Source organism: Saimiri boliviensis, chromosome 14 (genome assembly GCF_048565385.1).
Source record: "Saimiri boliviensis isolate mSaiBol1 chromosome 14, mSaiBol1.pri, whole genome shotgun sequence".
Classification (NCBI taxonomy): domain Eukaryota; kingdom Metazoa; phylum Chordata; class Mammalia; order Primates; family Cebidae; genus Saimiri; species Saimiri boliviensis.
The window spans coordinates 28,327,856-28,350,295 of record NC_133462.1 but is presented as its reverse complement, the minus strand read 5'-3'; the positions used below and the strand labels follow the sequence as shown (position 1 = coordinate 28,350,295).

General features: G+C 55.4%; 2 protein-coding genes and 1 pseudogene across 2 annotated transcripts in view; all 3 read right to left on the bottom strand.

Annotated features, from left to right (window-relative positions):
• Positions 1-147: 147 nt before the first annotated feature.
• Positions 148-10,468, bottom strand: TM6SF2 (transmembrane 6 superfamily member 2). The gene is made up of 10 exons (XM_039465456.2): positions 10,288-10,468; positions 7,982-8,085; positions 7,338-7,435; positions 7,166-7,269; positions 6,662-6,744; positions 5,454-5,578; positions 4,572-4,673; positions 4,229-4,321; positions 3,114-3,233; positions 148-933 (listed from the first exon to the last, which is right to left on the bottom strand). The coding sequence occupies exons 1-10, from the start codon at positions 10,380-10,382 to the stop codon at positions 724-726; spliced, it is 1,134 nt and encodes a 377-aa protein (XP_039321390.1). The 5' UTR covers positions 10,383-10,468; the 3' UTR covers positions 148-723.
• Positions 10,469-11,758: 1,290 nt separating this feature from the next.
• On the bottom strand, positions 11,759-11,950 carry LOC120362639 (cytochrome c oxidase subunit 7C, mitochondrial pseudogene; annotated as a pseudogene).
• A 3,119-nt stretch (positions 11,951-15,069) lies between these two features.
• Positions 15,070-22,440, bottom strand: part of SUGP1 (SURP and G-patch domain containing 1) — a 31,206-nt gene continuing 23,835 nt past the window's right edge. The window contains exons 9-14 of the mRNA XM_003942309.4: positions 18,755-18,861; positions 17,807-17,984; positions 17,395-17,501; positions 16,459-16,604; positions 15,681-15,810; positions 15,070-15,416 (exon numbers count right to left, since the gene is read on the bottom strand). Of these exons, the coding sequence (XP_003942358.1) occupies positions 15,390-15,416; positions 15,681-15,810; positions 16,459-16,604; positions 17,395-17,501; positions 17,807-17,984; positions 18,755-18,861 (695 nt within the window). The 3' untranslated portion in view covers positions 15,070-15,389. The remainder of the gene's footprint in view (positions 15,417-15,680; positions 15,811-16,458; positions 16,605-17,394; positions 17,502-17,806; positions 17,985-18,754; positions 18,862-22,440) is intronic.

Here is a 22,440-nt window from a genome sequence, read left to right as displayed (position 1 = left end):
TCCCAGCAGGCTGGGCCTCCATCTCTGCCTTGGGGGCTGAGGAAGGCATGATCTCAGACCAGGAGCTTCACTTCCTGAAGCCTTAGTTTCCCCGTCTGGAATATGGGATCCAGCATGTAGCAGTCAAGGTTAGCCTTCGGTGTGGCATACAGTAGGTGCTTAATAAATGAGTCATGCTATTAGTTATGATTTATTGGCAGAGCAGGAACTTTTCTCTCTGACTGTGATCTTGGGCAGGTCTCTTGTCCATCCTGAGCCTTGGTTTCCCCATCTGGAAGATGGAGCTGTGCATACCGACCAGAGGCCGCCTTCTGCTATCTCAGCACCTCTCCCTCCGGGCAACCACAACGGAAGTGATGGGTGGGCCCTCGCGGGGGCCAAGAAGAGGGACCCTCGCCCCTGCACCCTGAAACACTCAGGCACTGATATTTTGGAAACGGAAAGGCTTTTTACTAAAAGGATCCATCAGGGGATGATGGGTAAATTCTGGGAGGGGTGGCAGCGTCCCTGTGGGGTTTGGAGCGTGGTGACAGCTGCGGGAGGCTCTCTTGGCAGGAACACTTGGTCGTCGGTCTCCGTCCCACCCACCGGCCTGAAACCACCACAGCTGGGAATAAAGACACCTGGAGATGTCCCTTCCGTCTCTAACCCCGACCCACCCTTCCCGGGGTAGGGCCGGCTGGGCACGTAAACAGAGTCCTCGGTCCTGAGTCCACAGCCCTCTCACTGCTGCTTCTTGTGGTGGGCCAGGGCCCCGGGGGGTGGTGGCTGCTGGAAGAATGCGGGCCACCGAAGGCAGCGGTAGGCCAGCAGGTGGGGGCCCAGCGCGTACAGCAGATTGCACACGAAGAAGCAGCCCCAAGTGTCCTCAGGCACACGGTAGGTGAAGGGCGTGCGCAGGTGCATGGAAGCCCCCATGTGCGAGAACTGTGCCTGGCGGCCGGACAGGGAAGATGGATGTCAGGAGTCAGGAGGGAATGGAAGTCTCAGCATCACCGCCGCCCGCCCAGGAAAGGTCAGGCAGAGCCCAGGGGACACCCATCACCTCTCTGGTTCTGCTCATCCACCTCTCTCCCATCTCCAGTCCATCTATCTGTCTCTTTTTTTTTTTTTGAGACAGAGTTTCGCTCTTGTTACCCAGGCTGGAGTGCAATGGCGCGATCTCAGCTCACTGCAACCTCTGCCTCCTGGGTTCAGGCAATTCTCCTGCCTCAGCCTCCTGAGTAGCTGGGATTACAGGCACGTGCCACCATGCCCAGCTAATTTTTTGTATTTTTAGTAGAGACGGGGTTTCACCATGTTGACCAGGATGGTCTCGATCTCTTGACCTTGTGATCCACCCGCCTCGGCCTCCCAAAGTGCTGGGATTACAGGCGTGAGCCACTGCGCCCAGCCTATCTGTCTCTTTTTTATTTTTTATTTTTATTTTTATTTTTATTTTTTGAGACGGAGTTTCGCTCTTGTTACCCAGGCTGGAGTGCAATGGCGCAATCTCGGCTCACCGCAACCTCCGCCTCCTGGGTTCAGGCAATTCTCCTGCCTCAGCCTCCTGAGTAGCTGGGATTACAGGCACGGGCCACCATGCCCAGCTAATTTTTTGTATTTTTAGTAGAGACGGGGTTTCACCATGTTGACCAGGATGGTCTCGATCTCTTGACCTCGTGATCCGCCCGCCTCGGCCTCCCAAAGTGCTGGGATTACAGGCGTGAGCCACCGTGCCCGGCCTCTCTCTTTTATTTTTTTGAGACAGAGTCTCACTCTGCTGCCCATGCTAGAGTGCAGTGGCACAATTTCAGTTCACTGCAACCTCCACTGCCTCCTGGGTTCAAGCAAATTTTGTGCTTCAGCCTCCTCTGAGTAGCTGGGACTACAGGCATGCACCACTACAACCAGTTAATTTTCCTTTTTTTTGAGACAGAGTCTCACTCTGTTTCCCAAACTGGAATGCAGTGGTGCGATCTCAGCTCACTGCAACCTCTGTCACCTGGGTTCGAGCAATTCTCCTGCCTCAGCCTCCTGAGTAGCTGGGATTACAGGTGCCTGCCACTGCACCTGGCTAATTTTTGTATTTTCAGTAGACACAGGGTTTCACCATCTTGGTCAGACTGGTGTTGAACTCCTGACCTCGTGATCGACCTGCCTCAGCCTCCCAAAGTGCTGGGATTACAGGTGTGAGCCACCTCGCCCAGCCCAGTTTTTTGTATTTTTAGTAGAGATGGGGTTTCGTCATGTTGCCCAGACTGGTCTTGAACTCCTGAGGTCAGGCAATCCATCCACCTTGGCCTCCCAAAGTGCTGGGATTACAGGCGTGAGCCACTGAGCCGGCCTTCTGTTTGTAAAGATTCCTGCCCTTGTGGTCCTGTCTGACCTCCCTGTGCTTGTCCACTTGTCTGTGAGTCTCTCCCCACTTAACCCCATCTCCTGGGTCCTGCACCCCATCTCTCTCTGACCCGGATCCAGGTCCTCCGCCCAGTCTTCCGCACCCCAGAGGTCTCAGCACAAATCCCACGGATTCTAGATGCCTTCCTGGTCCCTACTCCCTGGCTGGGGCCCAGGCTTTAGCACTTTTCATCAGGAACCCACAAAAAGGCTCCCAGCTCGGATTGGGCCCCTCACTGCTCAGACACCTCCTCCAACTCCCTGTCACCCTCAATGCAAGCCCCCAGTCTCCCAAGAGTTCAAAGCCTGCAGCATCTAGCTGCCAGTTTCTCTTATCTCCGCCTTTACCCATGTTATGGCCCTGCTAACTCACTCTTTCTCTCTCTGCTTCTCCTCATGGTGTTCCCATTCCTGGAAGGCCCTTCCCTGCCTGGAGAACTCATCCCCATACCTCAAAGCCCAGCTCCTATGTCCCCGCTTCTAGGAAACCTTTCCCCTCTGGAATCCTTCACAGGCCCTGTACCTCCATCTTTTCCAATTCTGACCCCGTGGGGCTTGGACTGTCTGTATCAGGCTTTGTCTCTCCTTGACTAGGGAACTGTGGGATACTGGGCCTGGGGCTGGGACCTCTTGGGGACCCATCATTACAGCGCCCAGGGAGGACACCAAAGTCGCTGATGAGTGGACACACATTCCCTCCCACGTGCCTGCTCACCCACCCACCCCCACCTCACCTGGCCGATGGCTCCAGCAAACACCAAGGCCAAGTCGGGCAGCCAGGAGCAACCAGGGACAGTGAGCGCATAGGCGGCCAGGCCGCAGAAAGGCAGGACATAGAACATGTACATCAGCATCTGCAGGGCGGGATGAGAGGGGCACCGGCCTATGAGATGAGCAGCTACTCCAGGTGGGTCTCCTGAGACCCCCGAGGTGGAGGCCCTGAGGAAGGATCCGGACAGCCTCAGATCCCACCCAGGCTCTCTGCAAAGTGCTCCTCTGTTTCTCTTGGGGATTCTTGCCTCCACTTCCCAAAACACACACATACATCAAACCTACCAACCTTTCTCCAGAAGTGGCCTGCGACCCTGGTGTGGCCAGTCAGAGCATTCCAGCCCCCTGGCGGTGATGCTCGGTAAGAAATGGGCAAGTGACCCAGGCTGGGCCACTCTGGGCCTGCCTAAGGCCAGTGCTTAAGCTCAGGGGTAATAAGGGCTCTCATGGCTCTAGGGTGGCTGAGTGGGGTGCAAAGAAGCCTGGAGCTGCCATAGGCTGTCTCTGCCACCCCACAAAGGGACTGCCTGAAAGCCGAGCCATGCAAAGAAAGCAGAGCCCGGGGGCCAAGTGCGGTGGCTCACGCCTGTAATCTCAGCACTTTGGGAGGCCAAGGTGGGTGGATCACTTGAGGTCAGGAGTTTGAGACCAGCCAGACCAACATGGTGAAACCCTGTCTCTACTAAAAATACAAAATTAGCCAAGTGTAGTGGATCACGCCTGTAATCCCAGCTACTCGGGAGGCTGAGGCAGGAGAATCACTTGAACCCAGGAGGTGGAGGTTGCAGTGAGCCAAGATCATGCCATTGCACTCCAGCCTGGGTGACAAGAATGAAACTCTGTCTCAAAAAAAAAAAAAAAAAAAGAAAGAAAGAAAAATAAAGCAGAGCCCAGGCGACACCTCAAGCACCTGGATCCAGCCATACCTGAAGATCACATCTGTCCTTTTTTTGGTAAGACAATAAATTCCATATGGGCTTCTGCCTGTTCGAGCTGTGCTTCTGGCATCTGCTTCGAAGAGGCTGGCTGGATCCCTACCCATGGCTGGAGCATGGTCTTCTCCCCACGGCCCTCTCACCTGCACCTTAGGGTAGGCCACGGGATCCCGCAGGTACGGCTCATACTGGTAGATATAGACAAAGCAGGCATCTGTGGGGCAGTCAAGCACCACCTGGGACAGGCAGACATGCCATCAACCGTCAGACACCCCTCCCACAGGAAGCCTCCCCCACCCTCCCAGGCCCACACCCCTTGTTCTGGCCTCTCCCAGAGAAATGGGGCTTTGTCCTGGAACACTCAGGTTAGACTTGATGAAGAACTTCCTTGGAAGATCAAACAGGAAGAAGGGCAGCGTGGGAGAGGTGGGTCAGAGAAGGGAGACCGGAGGCAGGGGAGGGGGAGACTGGCCATCGCAGACTCACCAGGCCCCGGAACAGAGTGAAGAAGCCAGCAAGGACGAGGTAGATGACGAGGGCCAGGTCAGCCGGGCGCCAAAGCAGTGCCCTGCTTTGTTCCTCCTGCACCTGCCCCAGGGGAGAGAAACAGAGACAGCAGGAGCGGCATTCAAGGAGAGGTACTCAGTAGGTGCTCAATAAAAGCTCCTCCCTTCTTTCTGTGTTTTTTTTTTTTTTTTTTTTTCCGAGATGGGGTTTCACTCTTGTTACCCAGGCTGGAGTGCAACGGCACAATCTCAGCTCACCCAACCTCCGCCTCCTGGGTTCAAGCAATTCTCCTGCCTCAGCCTCCCGAAGAGCTGGAATTACAGTTATGTGCCACCACGCCCAGCTAATTTTTGTATTTTTTAGTAGAGATGGGGTTTCGGCCTCCCAAAGTGCTGGGATTAGAGGCATGTGCCACTGCACCTGGCCTTTTTTTTTTTTTTTTTTTTTTTTTTTTTTGAGACACGGTCTCATTCTGTTGCCCAGGCTGGAGAGAAGTGGCACAATCTCAGCTCACTGCGGCCTCAATCTCCTGGGCTCAAGTGTTCCTCCCACCTCAGCCTCCTGAGTAGCTGGGACCACAGGCATGCACCACCATATCTGGCTAATTTTTTTAACTTTTTGTAGAGAGAGGGTCTGGCTGTGTTGCCCAGGCTGGACTCCAACTCCTAGGCTCAAGCAATCCTCATGCCTTGGCCTCCCAAAATGTTGGGATTACAGGCATGAGCCACCTCACCCAGCTATCCCTTCTTTCTTATGACAAAGGAGATCCTTCCAAGGAAACTAAATCTTTGACCAAAAGCAACTCACACGGGGGACGTTCAGGCACGCTGGGACAAGGCCTGAGTGGGGGCAAGTACTCACCATGTGGGTGGTGCTGCAGGCTGGTGCCCGGGGCTGGTTGAAGATCCTCATGCCAGCCCAGCATGGCACCAGCAGGTAGGGGATGGTGAGGAAGAAGGCAGGCCTGATCTCGGAGCTGTATTTGCCTGTCATGGTGCAGGAGAGAGGGTGTCAGCCATGGCAGAACCCTGCTGGACATCTTTCTGTTTGTTTTGAGAGTCTTGCGCTGTCGCCCAGGCTGGAGTGCAGTGGCACGATCTCGGCTCACTGCAACCTCCGCCTCCCGGGTTCAAGCAATTCTCCTGCTTCAGCCTCCCGAGTAGCTGGGATTACAGGCACAAGCTACCATGCCCGGCTAATTTTAGTATAGATGGGGTTTTACTATGTTGCCCAAGCTAGTCTTGAACTCTTCAGCTCAACTGATTGATGAGGCAGGCAGATCGCTTGAGCTGAGGAGTTCAAGACCACCCTGAGCAATACAGGGATTAAAGGCGTGAGCCACCACACCTGGCCTCTCTGGCTGGACATCTCGATTCAGAAATAGCATCCTCATTCAAGCTCCAACACCCTCCATGGCTCCCTAGTGCCCACACAATGATGTCCAGGCTCCTCAACCTGACCTGCCTCAATTTACCTTCTGACTATGAAGCCTACCTTCCAGTGGGTTCTTTGCTTCCTATGAATACACCTTGGATGTTCCCTCTGGTGATATTTTGCCATGCCTACCTCCCAGATTGCCTTCACTGCTCTACCTCCCAAGACCTGCCTCTGCAGGATTCACCCTAAAATTCCCGTCCCGTGTCAAGAGCATTCTGGGTCAAACCCCTGGGGCTGGGAAGCACTGCCTGGGAAGGAAGTAGAGTTTGGGCTCCCCCACCTTCCAAGAGGAAACAGGGACCAGAAAAGGGTAGGCTGCTGACTGAATCCTTTTCCACTTGGCAAACTCCTACTCATCCTTCATGGCCCATTCGCGTTGTTCTTCCTCCATGAAGCTCTTCCTGACTCCTCAGAAAGGATCACTGTTTAACTTGGGCGAGCTACAGAGAGGACATTCATCAGTCCCTTCTTTTTTTTTTTTTTTTTTTAGACTGAGGCTGTGGACACACAAAGAGGGAGGTGGAGCCTCTGCAGACATCAGGAAAGTGATGGAGGATCCAATGGTGGGGGCTTCTAGGTGCAGGGCAGTGACCTGGCCTAAGAGAGACCAGATTTCCAAGCCTTGTCCTTACCAAGAATGTTTCCTGTAAGAAACACCAGAATGCTCATGACGAAGGAACCCAGCCAGTAGAGTCCAACGTTCCGGTATCTCCTCCTGGGCAGGGGATGGAGGGGTGACCAGCAGGTAGACACTCCGTAATCTCAGAGCCCCAGCCAGGACCCAGAGACCACCGTGAGCTTCCCAGCTCCGGGTCCCTCTCAGTTTTGTCCAGGATGAAAGGACAACAGGGAGTTGAATGGGGGAATGAACAGTGAGACCCTCTGTCCAAGGACAGAAGCGGCTGCCCAGGCACTGGGTGGATGTAGGCAATGCCAGGCCACTTCCTACACCTGAGGCCACTTCCTACACCTGAGACGTTCCCAGGAACCTTCTGCCGGCCACCCCTGGCTGGAGCCCTAAAGGGGCGTCCTGATTTCTCCTACAGACACTTCTGGCTCCACCCTGCCCTGGGATCCCACCTGAGGACAAAACCTCTCTCCCAGGGTCAGATGCCACCCCTCCCTGCCCCCTGCACCTTCTGCAGATGGCGCCGGCCATGACCAGGTAGAGGAGGTAGTGAACGGTGCCGTCCCAGTAGCAAATGAAGACTCCGTGCGCTGTGCGCAGGTATGGCTCTCCCTGTGGGGGCAGGTGGGAGGCTCAGACGGGCAGTGGGGCAGGGAGATCCCTGGCCGTCCCCCAAATACCTCCTTGGTGCAGAACTCCATGAAGCCCATCACATAGCCGTCTTCCTGAAGAGCGATGATGAGGTCCACAACCGAGGTGAAGGCGAAGACCGCGAAGACTGCAGGGAGTGGGGGGGCGGGGTCAGGTGTGGGAGGAGACACGAGTGGGTGGGACTAGGGGGTCAGTGTGGGCGGGGCTTGACGTTAAGGTCAGGGATGAGATGATTGCCGGCAAGGATTCCAGGCCCAGTCCCTGCCTCGTTCTGCATGTCTGATGGGGGAGGCACAGCCTGGCCTTCGGATGTCCCTGGTTTGGTTGGAAGGCCCCAGTGCCTGCCTTTAGGAGTCCCCAGTCTTATGGGAGAGGCACCATCCCTGCCCTCAGGATCTCACAGTGATGAGGCGGTACACTTTTTCAGGAGCTTCCAATCTGGTAGGGGAGATGCAGTTCCTGTTCCTAGGAGCCCCAGGTCTGAAGGCAGAGGCTCTTTGAGGTTCCTCAGTCTAATGGGAATGTTCAAATCTCTTTGAGGTCTCCAGTCTGATGGAGGTTGCCCTTCAATGTCCCCCAGTCTGATGGAGGAGGCCCTTCAATGGCCCCCAAGTCTGAGGGTGGAGGCCCTTTCCCAGACAGTCTTCTTCCCCACAGCTTCCCACTGACTCACCAGCGCAGAGTGGGTCATAGGAGATCTCGCCATGGGACAAGCTGTAGATCGCCACGAAGAGCAGACCCAGGATTAGGGCACTCATCAGTGCCACCCAGAGGGGGCTGTGGAGACGGAAACCAAGTCAGGGAGGCCAGGCCCAGTGCTGAGGCATCGCCCCACCCTCCTGGGGGGGGGAAAGGGCAGACTCCAAGAATCCCCAGGGAAGAGACTGAAGTGTCTGTTCATCCATCAGTGCTGTTCCCTGAAACGGCTCTCACCCTGCACCAGGCCGTTGCTCAGGCTATTACTTCCTTCTGGAAGCCGCTTCCAGAATCCTTTTCCACTTGGCAAACTCCTACTCATCCTTCGTGGCCCATTCACATTGTTCTTCCTCCATGAAGCCCTCCCTGACTCCCCAGAAAGGATCACTGTTTAACTTGGGCCAGCTACAGAGAGGATGTTCATCAGCCCCCCTCTTTTTTTTTTTTTTTTTTTTTTTTTTTGAGACTGACCTCTGATGCCTAGGCTGGAGTGCAGTGGTGTGATCTCAGCTCACTGCAACCTCTGCCTCCTGGGTTCAAGTGATTCTCCTGCCTCAGCCTCCTAAGTAGCTGGGATTACAGGTGCCCACCATCCTGCCCAGCTAATTTTTGTATTTTTAGTAGATACGGGTTTCATCATGTTGGCCAGGCTGGTCTTGAACTCCTGACCTCAGATGATTCATCTACTTTCCTCCTAAAGTGCTGGGATTATAGGGGTGAGCCGCGCCAGACCTGACCCTCTGACGGTACCATTTATCCCATCATTACGTGTTTGACTCAGGCTGTTCAGTCATTCAACAACATCAAGTCCCTCTGTGGCCAGGCCCAGCTCCCAAGCCAGAGGGTCTCGAGCGCTCAGTTCTGTGGACTTCACTGTCCAAGGCTCGACTCCTCCCAGCTAAAGTCCAAATGCCTCCTCAGCTCCACCCTGCCCCTGCCCTGATCTGCACCAACGTGATAAGACAGGTCAACCGGTTGCAGAGGTAACAGAAGCCACATCTCTGGGCATCCCTCGACCCAGGTGGGCAAATCCAGGCCCAAGGAGGACAGGAGTGATGTCCAGTTGTCCAGGGTCACACAGCAAGACTCTGTCCATCACTCTCCAGGCCCCTACCTTCTCACGATCCCCTCCGCCCCCAAGATCTCTATCCTGACCCCATCTAACAATGACATTAAAGTACTCAGATAAGACCAGGACAAATCTTTGTACACAGTTTGTAATCTTTTTTTTTTTTTTTTTTTTTTTGAGACTGAGTTACCCAGGCTGGAGTGCAATGACGCAATCTAGGTTCACCACAACCTCCGCCTCCCAGGTTCAAGGAATTCTCCTGCCTCAGCCTTTCAAGTATCTGGGATTACAGGCTTGTGCCACCACACCTGGCTAATTTGTGTATTTTTAGTAGAGATGGGGTTTCTCCATGTGGGTCTGGTGGTCAGGTTGGTCTTGAACTCTCGACCCCAGGTGATCTGCCCGCCTCGGCCTCCCACAGTGCTGGGATTACAGGCGTGAGCCACCGCTCCTGAAACAGTTTGTAATCTGTAACCTAACTGTGGGATGAGATCTAGGATTATGCCCATCACACTGATGAGGAAACTGAGGCTCCCAGAAGAACTTGGTTCACCCAGGTTACCAAGAGATGGAGCCAGGCCTACAGTCATGACTGTCTCCACCCCATGGCTTGTGTTGAGCTGGGTTTAGAAGTGCGAGGGGCTTGCAGATGGCCGCTATCCAGTGGCTGGACCTGCAGGGCTAGGATGTAGGGTTAGGAGACAGGGACCGGGAAAGGTAGTTTAGGGACATGGTGAGCCAGCCCAGAACAAGAGGAAAATCCCAGGCCGCTGTGTGTGTGTGTGTGTGTGTGTGTGCGCGCGCGCGCGCGTGTGCATGTGCGTGTACTTTTAACTTGGTGACTTTGGAGCCTGTGCAGGGCCCATCCCTGGGAAACCCCCAGAAATCCTCCAAAACTCTGTCTTGTGGGGGCTCTCCTCATCATTCCTTCTCCCCAGGCCCCAAACATCCCAGGAGCGGCCGCATCCCATCCTCCAGCCCGGCGGGAAGGGGACTTCCGGTTAGAAGGGGGCGTTCTTTCGGCCCAGCCGCGTTCCGTGGGCTTGGAGCTGAGCTGGGGCGCAGGGCTCGCAGGAGTCAGGTCCGCCGCCGGCGCATCGTCCCTCCCGCCCCCCTCCGCCCCCCTCCGCCCCCCTCCGCCCCTCTCCGCCCCTCCCCGCCTCTGCCCGCTCCCACTGCCCCCAGAGGCGGCCCCGGCCCCTCCCCGCACGCACTGCGAGAGCGCCGAGACGTGGTTGAGCGCGTAGGACAACGGGAGGGCGCTCAGCGACAGCGCCGCGATCTTGCCGGCCAGCGGCGGGATGTCCATGGCGACGGCGCCTGGACCCCGGCTCTGCCCCGGCGCGTCCTCCAGGGCGCTCGGCTCCTCAGTGGCGGCGCGTCCGGGCCAGGGCTGCCAGGGACCCGCCCTGCGCAAAGGTCGCCCCCCGCTGCGCCCTGGGCTGGCCTAGGTGACCGCCCTGCGTGTTCTCGGGGCACTTCTAAGTTCCCTCCCCAGCCCTTCCCCTGGGAGCTGCCGGGCCCCTTCGCTCCTCCCTACCGACACCCTCGTCGTCAGTGGCCTTCCTGCTACTCAGCCTCAGTTTCCCTCTCTGTCAAAGGCTGGGACACACCACCTCAGGAGCTTCTGCTCTTAGGCCAAGGGGTGCGCCCCGGATGTCCCAGCGTGCCCCCTCTTCCCCGCACCCCCACAACTTCGTTCTAAGGAAATTCGTTCTCCAGGACTCTTTCTGCCCTTCTAAACCTCTGCATTCACCAGAGTTTTCCACCACCACTCAAAGATCCAGTGGGCATTGCCTGTGTGCGCTGATGGAACAATCTCCAGCTCTTGGGCACAAAATGCCTTTTTTATTTTTTATTTTTGAGACGGAGTCTCACTCTGTCACCCAGGCTGGAGTGCAGTGTCACGATCTCGGCTCACTGCCACCTCCGCCTCCTAGGTTCAAGTGATTCTCCTGCCTCAGCCTCCTGAGTAGCTGGGATTACGGGTGCGCACCACCACACCCGGCTAATTTTTGTATTTTTTAGTAGAGAAGGGGTTTCACCGTGTCGGTCAGGCTGGTCTCTCGAACTCCTGATCTGGTAATCCAGTTGCCTCAGCCTCCCAAAGTGCTGGGATTACAGGTGTGAGCCACCGCATCTGGCCTAAAATGCCTTTCCGTGTGCTTAGAGTTGAGTTTTCACAGTGGACGCAAATGAAAACACGTTTCCAGGCAGGGGTGAAGTTTTGTTTGCTTGTTTTCATGTTATAAGTTTGTTGCGCCGGGCGCGGTGGCTCAAGCCTGTAATCCCAGCACTTTGGGAGGCCGAGGCGGGTGGATCACGAGGTCGAGAGATCGAGACCATCCTGGTCAACATGGTGAAACCCCGTCTCTACTAAAAATACAAAAATTAGCTGGGCATGGTGGCGCGTGCCTGTAATCCCAGCTACTCAGGAGGCTGAGGCAGGAGAATTGCTTGAACCCAGGAGGCGGAGGTTGCGGTGAGCCGAGATCGTGCCATTGCACTCCAGCCTGGGTAACAAGAGCGAAACCCCGTCTCAAAAAAAAAAAAAAAAAAAAAAAAAAAAAGTTTGTTTACACACACATCTAGTATGCCATATGAGTTTGAGTTTGATACATTTTCCAGAGACTGCACCTCTTAAAATGCTCTTCATATCCGTTAAATGGATGAGCTGAAACACCCTTATTTTTTAAGCAGTTGGTGTCTTACTATAAAAAAGGGTGCAGCAAATCCGGATCCAAAGTACAAACACATCATGGCTAGTAAACGCCACTTGTTTTCCACTGAAAATGGCAAATTCTTCCCAGGAGCCTCCTCATAGTGGCACCTACAGATCGCAGAGATTGTGAACCTCCAGATGCTCTGGCCCAACATAGAGCTGCTGGAAGCTCTGTGGAAGGCGCAGAGACCAAGGACGGAAGAAACAGTGGCACCTCACCAAGACCATTTGTTTTGTTTTTTGAGAGGAGGTCTCAGTCGCCCAGGCTGGAGTGTGGTAGTGGCCTGCCTTGAACTCCCAGCCTCAAGCGACCCTCCCAGCTCAGCCTCCCAAGTAGCTGGGACTACAGGTATGCACCACCACACGCAGCTAATCATTTATTTTTTTGTAAAGTTGAGGGTCTCACTTTGTTGCCCAGGCTGGTCTCAAAACTCCTGGGCTTGAAGGATCCTCCCACCTCAGCCTCCCAAAGAGCTGGGATTACAGGTGTGAGCCACCTTGAGGGCTAAGTGTGAAGCTTTGATTCTGGAGCTGTCCCTTTGCAAGATAGTCCTGGGTTGAGGATTCTTCATGGTGGGGAGAGGGTAGGAGGAAGGAGTCCTAGAGGGTGGGGGCTGAAGTTAGAATATTGGGATGGAGCCAGTTTAGTGAAGAGTTTGTGAACGTTGTTCCTGGCTGGGAGGAAAATGTCTCGGAAAATGGAACCGAGCAGCGGAAAGGAGGTCGGTTTGGCTGGGGTCTGATGAGAAGCCAGGCAGCTGCAAGAGACTGTGGGAGGTTCTGAACAGCTTGGAGGGGGCTGCAGTATTGGAGGGGAGAATTAGGAGGAAGCCATCTGTCTTTGTCATGCCCTCCAACCAGCCTCGCCCTCTGGCCCATGTGTGGATGCTGTAGACAGCAAGGTGAACCATGCCCATCTGACTCCTGCCCCACAGGAGCCCAGTCTGGGATTGGCACAGATTCTAACCCCTGCCCCTACCCCTGACCCCTTCTGCATGCAGGCCCTTGGCCTGATGCCAACTGGGTCACAGGGCTGTCTGAGCTGGGCCACAAGAGGGTCTTCTGGCCACAGGTCTGACTCAGCCTCCTTCCCCAAGTGCCCATTGCCTATGGGGTGAAGTTCAGGTTCCTCTGGACTGACTTTCCCCAACTCTAGCAGGATCAACACCTCCCAGGCTTGTTTCTGTCTGCAAGATGAGCCTTCTTGTAAGGGGGTCCCAGCATCTCCTCCAGGCAGCCCTGCCTGCCACCCCCACCCTATCTTCTCCATGCAGGGCCAGGGTGTCTGTGCCCAGCTCAGTCTAGGGGCCGGGCCTTGCCCCGTGTCCAGGAGGCACCTGCACACGCACACAGCGTTTGGAGGCCTTATCCCCTGCCAGCGGGTAAAGTCCACGTCCTGAGCCTAGTGAGCCTCCAGCTCACTGAGAACTCGGTGAGAACTCGAGAGAAGTGACTCGAACAGCTGAATGCCTGGGACCAAGCCCTAGGATTCCCCATCTCCTGAACCGCTGGCTGCAAAGAGTTACCCTGCTGTGCTCAGGGTCCTGGCCCACTGCCCTCTGGGCAGCCCCCATGCATGAGCACCCAGGCCAAGCCCACCGTTACCCCTTGTTGTCTCATGTACAGAGTCAGGAGCGGAGAAAGGGTGCCATGTCACCCCAGCCTTGGCTCTGCCACTGCCTCTGGCACCTCCCTGGCCGCAGACCCCAGTGAGATACTCTGCAGGCCGCCCCATCTAGGCTTCCTAGTTCCTCTTGGTAGACGAAGCCAACTTCATCCCCAGCAGCCTGGCTGACTGGGGCAGATCTTGTCCACCTGGTCCCCGAAGTCAGCACCCAGCGTTTGCTGATGGTTGTGAGCACACAGGCTGGCCCAGGAGCCCGACTCCATACCGAGCCTGTGAATAGGGAGCCCCTGGTGCCTGCAGGGGCTTGGCAGCACACACTAGGTGTGTGTGGGCAGGTGGGAATGCAGATTCCCAGGCCCCAACCCGCTGACTCAGGAGCTGCAGCTTAAGATCCCCAGGGTGACTCTGGCACAAATGTAGGGCTCTGGCCCTGGGGCAGATGTGGGGATCTTGGCACTCACTGTGGCCTGGGCTACCATCCTACCTCAAAACCTCTGGCTCTTCCAGGAGCTGCCTGACTTGCTGGCATGGCACATCCATCCATGTGGCTGTCCCCTAACACCACAAGCCCCAGGGACTCATGTATCTATGACACTGGTGGGACCTGAAGGGCCATAGCCATCACATGGTGGGTTTGCCCTGTGCTGGGCCCTGCCAGCACCACCTGCTGGGAGGAGAGCACACAGGTGTGCCCAGAAGCCACTTGTCCCCACAGGTCTGAGGGAAGGCGGGGCCCTGCCTGGAGACCCCTCCCCAACCTTTCCCTTGAAGGACAGTGCTAGGCTGGGAGGTTCCCGACACTCCTTTAGCCCAGGTGTGGCCAGGTCTCCAGCTTAATTTTTTGAGACAGTGTCTCACTGTTGCCCAGGCTGGAGTGCAGTGGCACAATCTCAGCTCAGTGCAACCTGCCTCCCAGGTTCAAGCACTTCTCCTGCCTCAGCCTCCTAGGTAGCTGGGACTGCAGGTGCACGCCACCACACCCTGCTAAAATTTTGTATTTTTCAGTAGAGACGTGGTTTCACCAAATTGGCCAGGCTGGTCTTGAACTCCTGACCTCATGATCGTCCCACCTCGGCCTCCCAGTGCTAGGATTACAGGCGTGAACCACAGTGTCTGGCTGCCCTATTATTATTTGAGATGGAGTCTTGCTCTGTCACCCAGGCTGGAGTGCAGTGGGTGTGCACCACTACACCTACCTAATTTTGCGGTTTTTTTTGTTTTTGTTTTTGTTTTTTTTGAGATGGGGTCTCACTTTGTTGGCCAGTCTGGAGTGCAGTGGCTATTCACAGGCGGGATCCCACTACTGAGCAGCACAGAGTTTTGAACCTACTAAGGTTCACCCCTCCTTAGGCAACCTGGTGGTCCCCCACTCCCAAGGGGTCACCACATTGATGCTGAACTCAGTGCGGACACCCGATCGGCATAGCACACCACAGCCCAGAACTCCTGGACTCAAGCGATCCTCCCACCTCAACCTCCTGAGTAGCTGGGACTACAGGCACACACCACCGCACCCGGCTAATTTTGTATTTTTAGTAGAGATGGAGTTTCACCATATTGGCTAGGCTGGTCTAGAACTCCTGACCTCAGGTGATCCACCCTCTTTGGCCTCCCAAAATGCTGGAATTAGAGGTGTGAGACACTGCACCCGGCCTTCCAGCTTTATTATGCTGAGAACAGCTTTTCTCCCCTCCAGTGCAACCCAGGCCGAGCAGGGACGGAGACTCCGCAGGCCAACAAGGAGCCCTGAGACAGCATCTTGCAACCTGTGACTGGCCTGGCCCGGCTGCTAAGCGACAGGAAGGTCTTCCTGCAACAGGACCAGGCAGCTGCGGCGGATGAGCACTGGGACTTTATTACACGGCACGGCACTCGTGACAACGGGAGGGGTGGGCAGAAATGCAGGCTGGAACATTCCACAGTCCAGGGACGGTTGGTCATTCAGAAAATACACATTTCCAGAAGACTCAGTAGTAAGGCCGTCTGGGATTGTTCTGTGAAAGGCAAAACAGGTAACAGAAGGGGGTTAATGGTAGTCAGCATTCCTCCTGTCCGGAACCTTCTGGGGGCAGCTGAGCTCACACCCTCGAGGTGGCAGGGCAGGCTTGGGGGATGGAGGGGGTTTGAATGCAGGAGGGTGGTAGGGGTCTCACTGGTGAGCCCGGCCCGGCTGGACTGTGGAAGGAAGGGAGCCTTCGGTTCCCACCGCCACCCTCTCCTGCCGACTGAGAAAAGGCAGCCCAGCTGGGGATGCGCACCAGAGGGTTAGGCCGGAAGCGGTAGGCCAGCATCATCCTCTTGCGGAAGGCCTCATACTCATCATCCTCCTTGGAGAGCTCGGCCGGCCGGTCGATGCCAAAGCCAGCGCCGTCCACTGTGGTGGTACCCCTACAGGGAGGAGACGAGGTGATGTGAACGGGAGGCCAGGTCAGTGCCAGTGGGAAGGGGTCTGGGGCTGGAACTCCAGGCAGAGGGACTGTGCATAGCTGGGATCTCAGCAGCACCTCCCGAGGGCGCAGGGCTGGGCTGGGCCATATCTGCGCAGAGAAGCCTGAACCCGAATAGTGAAGGAAGAGAGAGCCCGGGGGCTCCCAGGCTCCAGGGACTCACACAGGGAGGAGGAGCCCACAGTGCAGGTGGTCACAGCTCTTAAAGACAGCCTCGAAGGGGGCACTCAGAGCCAGGGTCATACCTGGGAGAGCTCCTGCCCATCTCTGGGACTGGTTTTGCACTCATGGAGAACTCAAAAAAGGCCTTCACAAGGCACACAGACCCATGAGGGCCTCACCCATCTGTACCCATACCCACCTCACCTGGCCTAGAGACTCACAAGGGGGACAGCGGGCAGCCCTGGGAAAGCCCTGGCCCGTACGGCCTACTGCACTGCAGGCTTGTGCCTGACAAGGGGTGTGCAGTAGGGTGCTGTGATCATTTTGCCACAACAGAAAAGCAGTGCTATAAAGGGGTAGAGTGGGGAGGAGGCAGGGGAGCTGCGCCCCAAGTTCATGGCCACGCCCTCCCCCCAGGGCCACTCACTTGTTGACTGGGTTCTTGATGCCCTGGCCCTCGGAGCCCAGCCCCTCGCCCTCCTTCCAGCCCATCTTCATCAGCATCTGGTAGCCGATGTTCTCCACGGTCAGCTTGAATTCCTTGTATTCTGAGTAGTCAGGCTCGCGGCCCTCCTGTGGGGTGAGGAGGCAGCTGTCACCCACTAGGGCTGGGGCTGTGGTAGCCCCCAAATCCAACCCTTTGCCTTTGGCTTCAATGGACCAGGGGTCCATCTGCCTCCAGACTCCCTGAGAACAGACCAAGCTTCTCCTGCTTCTTGGGGTCCCCAGAGCCTCAGTGCCAAACTGCACCAAGCTCCCTGGTGGCCAAGTCAAAAGGGCAAGAGGATGAGTAGTTACACAGGCCTCATCCACCTGAGATAAAGCAACGGTTCAACACAAAGAGAAGCCCCGGGTTCAGTCCTGAGAACAATTTGTAGCACAAGGTACTAATAAAAGATGGACAATGAGGTTACCACCTCACTGATGAGGTTATCAGGCCCTGAACAGTTTTACAAAAAAAAAACCTCAAACAGATAACAGGGGCCGTGCCATGCCAGCCCTCCCCCTCAGGAGCCCAACAGCAGCAGAGGTAGAATGTTAAGCTCTGGTTCTGGAGAGGCCAGTCCGTGGGGACTTCTGCCGAAGAAACACTTTGCCTGTAAACTGCACTTAATTGGCTCCACTGGAAGCAGAATTTCCCTTACAGCCCCAGGAAATGTTTCTGAGGCGGCAGCTGAGCTGTTGTTTGCTAATTCCCTACACAGACGGTGCCTGTCATTAACAGATGCCTCCTGCAGGGAGAAGGCCTGGCTCCTGCTGTGATGGAGAGGGTAGCCAGGCCACTTTGGGCGCCTGCAGGGTGAGGCAGCTAGGAGGGGCTGGGACGCGGCAGAGGCTGCACCCGGGGCTCCTCCTGGCTCACCTTCAGGGCCTTGAAGGTCTCCATAAACTTCTCCAGCTCATCTGGAGGCAGGAAGTCTCCGATGAAGTGCTTGCCCCGGCCCATCTTTGTCAACTGCTCGGCCCATTCTGCTCAGAGAAGTGGAAAGGTGAGGAGGAGGAGAGCGAGCCTAGTGGCCCCCAGGGAAGGAGGTGGCTGGGCCTGACACCAACCCCACCCAGCATTCAGTGAACCCAGTGCCGTTCTTCACCCCCACAATGTCAGGACCACCCTTTTTCACCACAGAGAAAACTAGGCCCTAGAGAGATTGGGCCTCTCAGCCACAGGAGGCAGGCTGGAGGCTGAACCAGGGCAGCTGCTCAAGACCAAGTGGGGCACCTCCAGGTAGCCTTCTGGGGCAGGTGAGGGGGCCCCGCCCGGCCACCCTGCGCACCCCTGGTCTTGTCCATCTCCATGCGCCGCAGCTGGTGCTCCCAGGTGCCCAGCTCGCTGTCCACCTCCTCGTCGCTGTCGTAGCCGTGCTGGTGCTGCTGCACCGCCTTCTCCCACAGCAACTGCATGTCCTGCATGGCCCGCTTGTGCTGCATTATCATGTCGTACATCTGCTGCATCTGCAGGGCACACTCACCAGTGAGCCAGGGCACTGCGCCTTGGCCTGCCAGAGCCCCGCCCCTGCTCCCCACCTTCTGTGAGGGCCAGCCTCCCACCAGGCCCTGGCTCATCTGGACCCCCTGGGCAGGGCTGGAGCCAGGACCCACCCTAGGTTCCCCATATCCTGGTGTGGAGCATGGAGGACCTCTTGGCCACTAAATGAGGGTAACTCAGGCTCCTAACCCCTGGGAGGGTCGAAGGTGATGTGACAGGGCTGAGGGCCTGGAGGACGGGTCGGAGTGAGCCTGCCACAGGCACTGACAGGCGGGCACCTGCAGCTCCTCAGGGAAGCCAACACCGACACTGCCCAACTCCAGGTGGGCGGCCTCAAGTCTCTCAGGGTGCCCTGTGCTGACCAGGGCGGTCCTGCACTAGACACGGCAGAGGACTGCAGACAGAGAACATGGGCAGAGACTATCCCATGGGACCAGCCTGGAGCATGGCAGGAAGCAGTCACAGAGCTCAGGCTAGGCATCACAGGCCACAGGGGCTGCCCCACGGGCCAGTGTCTCCTAGGCAACCTGAGAGGCCACTCAGGTGGAGTGGGGGTGGCACACCACCTACTGGGGCAGGGGGACCTTCCTGCCTAGGAGCCTCCCTGCTGGCCACGGGTTCCAACCGAACACAGGAGCTCGGCAAGCACGTGAACCCGTGACTGCTGCATCTGGGGGTAGGGGACAACACTCTATGGGCACCAGCCACGCCCCCGTCCTCTTGTCCCCAGTCTCACCTCCTGCTGCTCCTTCAGCTGCTTCTTCTGGGCGTCCGACAGCTCCGTGACACCCACTAGACCCACGGGCTTCCCCTTCTCATAGCCGAGCCCCTTGAGGTCCTGAACTGGAAACCAAAGACACAGGGTAGTCAGCGCCTGACAGGTACACCCCAATCTCACTCTCACATTGGGGTGTGCTACGAGTCTCACACCTTCAGGACACTCCAGGCACCCAGGGCAGCACCTGCAGCACATGGGGCCCTCATGTCACGACTGTCAGTGCCACGCAGTACTTGAGGGCCGTCTCTTGTGTCCTTGTGACCTCTCCAGCCAGGCTCTATGCACCACCACATTGCACATGCGGACATCAGGAATCAGAGGTTTGGGGACTCACTCAGGGTCACACAGCTAATCCAGGGTCACACAATTAATGAGTGATGGGGCAGGAATTTGCAGAGCCGGAGACATGATTGCTGAGGTGGCATGTGGGCATGCGTGGGTGCACTCACAAGCGGGCTCTCAGAAGGCAGCCCCATTGCTAACAGACGCCTGGTATAAGCAGGCATAGATTCAGAGTCTGGCGTAAGACTCAGCTGTGCAGCACCCTTGGATCCTTCAGGGGAGGCAGCCAACCATCCTCAGAGCAGCTGACGTTTAATTTGGCATCAGATGTGGAACTTGGCGGGTATCAGCTGTGGAATTTGGCAGGCACCAGCAACACTGACACATCAGAGGCTGTGATGGCCCCACCTGGGCAGCAGAAACTACCACCCCTTGGGTGGCACAGTGCTTCCCAGGGGAAGTAAGCAGAGGGGTGCTGCGTGCCCTCTGGGAAGGAAAAAGACTTGGGTCCTCCCAGCTCATCAGCACTTGGGCTTTGCTGCTAAAAATGACCCACATTTGCACTCTTGGTTCTCCCTCCGTTTATGGAGCACTGAGAGATGTGGGGGAGCTCTGTGGGGGAGCACTGTAGGGTAGCGCTGTGGGGGAAGACGCAGGAGCCGAGGTCTGAGTGTCTGCTCGATTGCCTACAGTCCCTTTCCACAGGCCCACTCTACCACGTGAGTACGCAGGTGAGGGCTGCCAAGCTTCCTGAGGACACGGATCAGTGGGACTTGAACCTGGGCCTGAGACCTTGAAGCCTGCTCTGTCCAACTAGGCCACAGGGCGGCTTCTTCATCCATTGGTGTCTCAGAGCTGGGATCTAAGTACTAGGGTGTGGCACTTGAGTGACAAACCAATCCTAGGTACCCTCCACCCTGGCTGGAGTTGCTGGCTACAGCCCCGTTAAGCACAAGAATCTTCATTTAGTAGCTTTTCTCCTTGACCTAGAATCTCTGAGGCCCTTGGGGGCCAGGGAGGCACCAAGCAAGCAGCTGTCCCTGAGTGGGACAAGCAGGTCCAAGAGGCTGGTCACCTGACCTGGGAAGGCTGCCAGCTTCCTGAACTTTCTGACAAGAAAGAATCCAAGTACTGGCTCAATGTGGTGGCTCATGCCTGTAATCTCAGCATTTTGGGAGACTAAGGCATCTGGACCTCCTGGGCAGGGCTGGAGCCAGGACCCACCGTGGGTTCCCTGTATCCTGGTGTGGAGCACGGAGGACCTCTTGGCCACCGAATGAGGGTAACTCAGGCAGGGGGATGACTTAAACCCAGGAGTTTGAGATCAGCCTGGGTAACATAGCAAGACCCCGTCTCCATGTTTAAAAAAAAAAAAAAAAAAAAAAAGGCTCACTTTAGACCCAAAGACACAAATACAGTCAGGAATCACTTCATGAAGCGGACCATTCTGAAAATACGTCATTGGGCACTGTTGCCAATGTGTGAGCAACATAGACTGTACTTCCACAAATCTAGATGGCACCGCCTACTGCATAACTACACTAATGTTACAGTTGACCTTGAACTACATGGGTTTGAACTACACAGGTCGACTTAATATGCTGATTTTTTTCAATGAATATATTGCAAAAATTTTTGGAGATTTGCAACAAATTGAAAAAAGTCAAATGAACCATGTAACCTAGCAATACTGAAAAAAAATCGAGAGAAAGTATGTCATGAATGTATAAGATATAGGTAGATGATAGTTTATCACTTACCACCATAAAACATATACACATTGCAGGCCAGACGTGGTGGCTCACACCTGTAATCCCAACTCTTTGGGAGGCTGAGGTGGGCAGATCACGAGGTCAGGAGTCCGAGACCACCCTGACCAACATGGTGAAAAACCTCTTCTCTACTAAAAATACAAAAATAAGCCAGGTGTGGCGGCACGTGCCTGTAATCCCAGTTCCTCAGGAGGCTAAGGCAAGAGAATCATCTGAACCCAGGAGGTGGAGGTTGCAATGAACCGAGATCACGCCACTACACTCCAGCCTAGGCAACACAGTGATACTCCATCTCAAAAAAACCCCCCAAAAACCATACACATTGCAAAAAGTTAAATTTTATCAAAACTTATGCACACAGACTGTAAATAGTGCATTTTACAGTCAAGAGAAATGTAAACAAACGTAAAGATGCCAGAATAAATCTTAACTGCATAACATTAGCTGTAGTGCACACTGTGCTACTGTAATCATTTTGTAATCTCCTGTTGCTATTGTAGTGAGCTCAAGTGTTGAGAATATCTGCTTGAAACATCAGGTAATGCTAATCATCTCTGCACGAGCTGTCTGTCCCTTTAGTAAGTTGCATATTGCAGTAAAGACAGATCTCTCAGGCTTAGTACAATATAGTAAACCTTGAATAACACTATGGGTCCCACAAAAAGTGCCACTAATGGCCAGGTGCGGTGGCTCACGCCTGTAATCCCACCACTTTGGGATGCTGAGGTGGGCGGATTAGGAGTTCAACACCATCCTGGCCAACATGGTGAAACCCCATCTCTACTAAAAATACAAAAATTAGTTGGGCATGGTCTTGAAGTGCAGTCACACAATCTCAGCTCACTTCAGCTGCTGCTTCCTGGGTCAACAGACTGTCCTGCCTCAGCCTCCCGAGTAGCTGAGATTACAGGCATGTACCATCATACCCGTATAATTTTTGTAATTTTTCAGTAAAAACGGAGTTTCACTACGTTGGCCAGACTGGTCTTGAACTCCTGCCCTCAAACGCTCTGCCCATCTCAGCCTCCCAAAGTGCTGGGATTACAGGCGGGAGCCACCGCACCCAGCCTGTTTTAACAGATTCAGAAAAAGCATCTAACAAAAACTGAAACATTTTCATGATTAAAAACACTCAATAAACCAGGAACAGAAGTGAACGTCCAGCCAGGCACAGTGGCTCACACCTGTAATCCCAGCACTTTGGGAGGCTCAAGCGGGTGGATCATCTGAAGTCAGGAGTTTGAGAACAGACTGGCCAACATGGTGAAACCCTGTCTTTATCAAAAATACAAAAATTGGCCGGGCATGGTGGCAGGTACTTGTAGTCCCAGGTACTAAGGGTGGCTGAGGCAGGAGAATCGCTTGAACCCAGAAGGCAGAGGTTGTAGTGAGCCGAGATCACACCACTCCAGCCTGGGCATCAGAGCAAGACTCTGTCTCAAAAAAAACCAAAAGAGCCAGGTGTGGTGGCTCACTTCAGTAATCCCAGCAGTTTGGGAGGCTTAGCTGGGAGGATCACCTGAGGTCAGGAGTTCAAGACCAGCCTGATCAATATGGAGAAACCCCGTGTCTATTAAAAAAACAAAATTA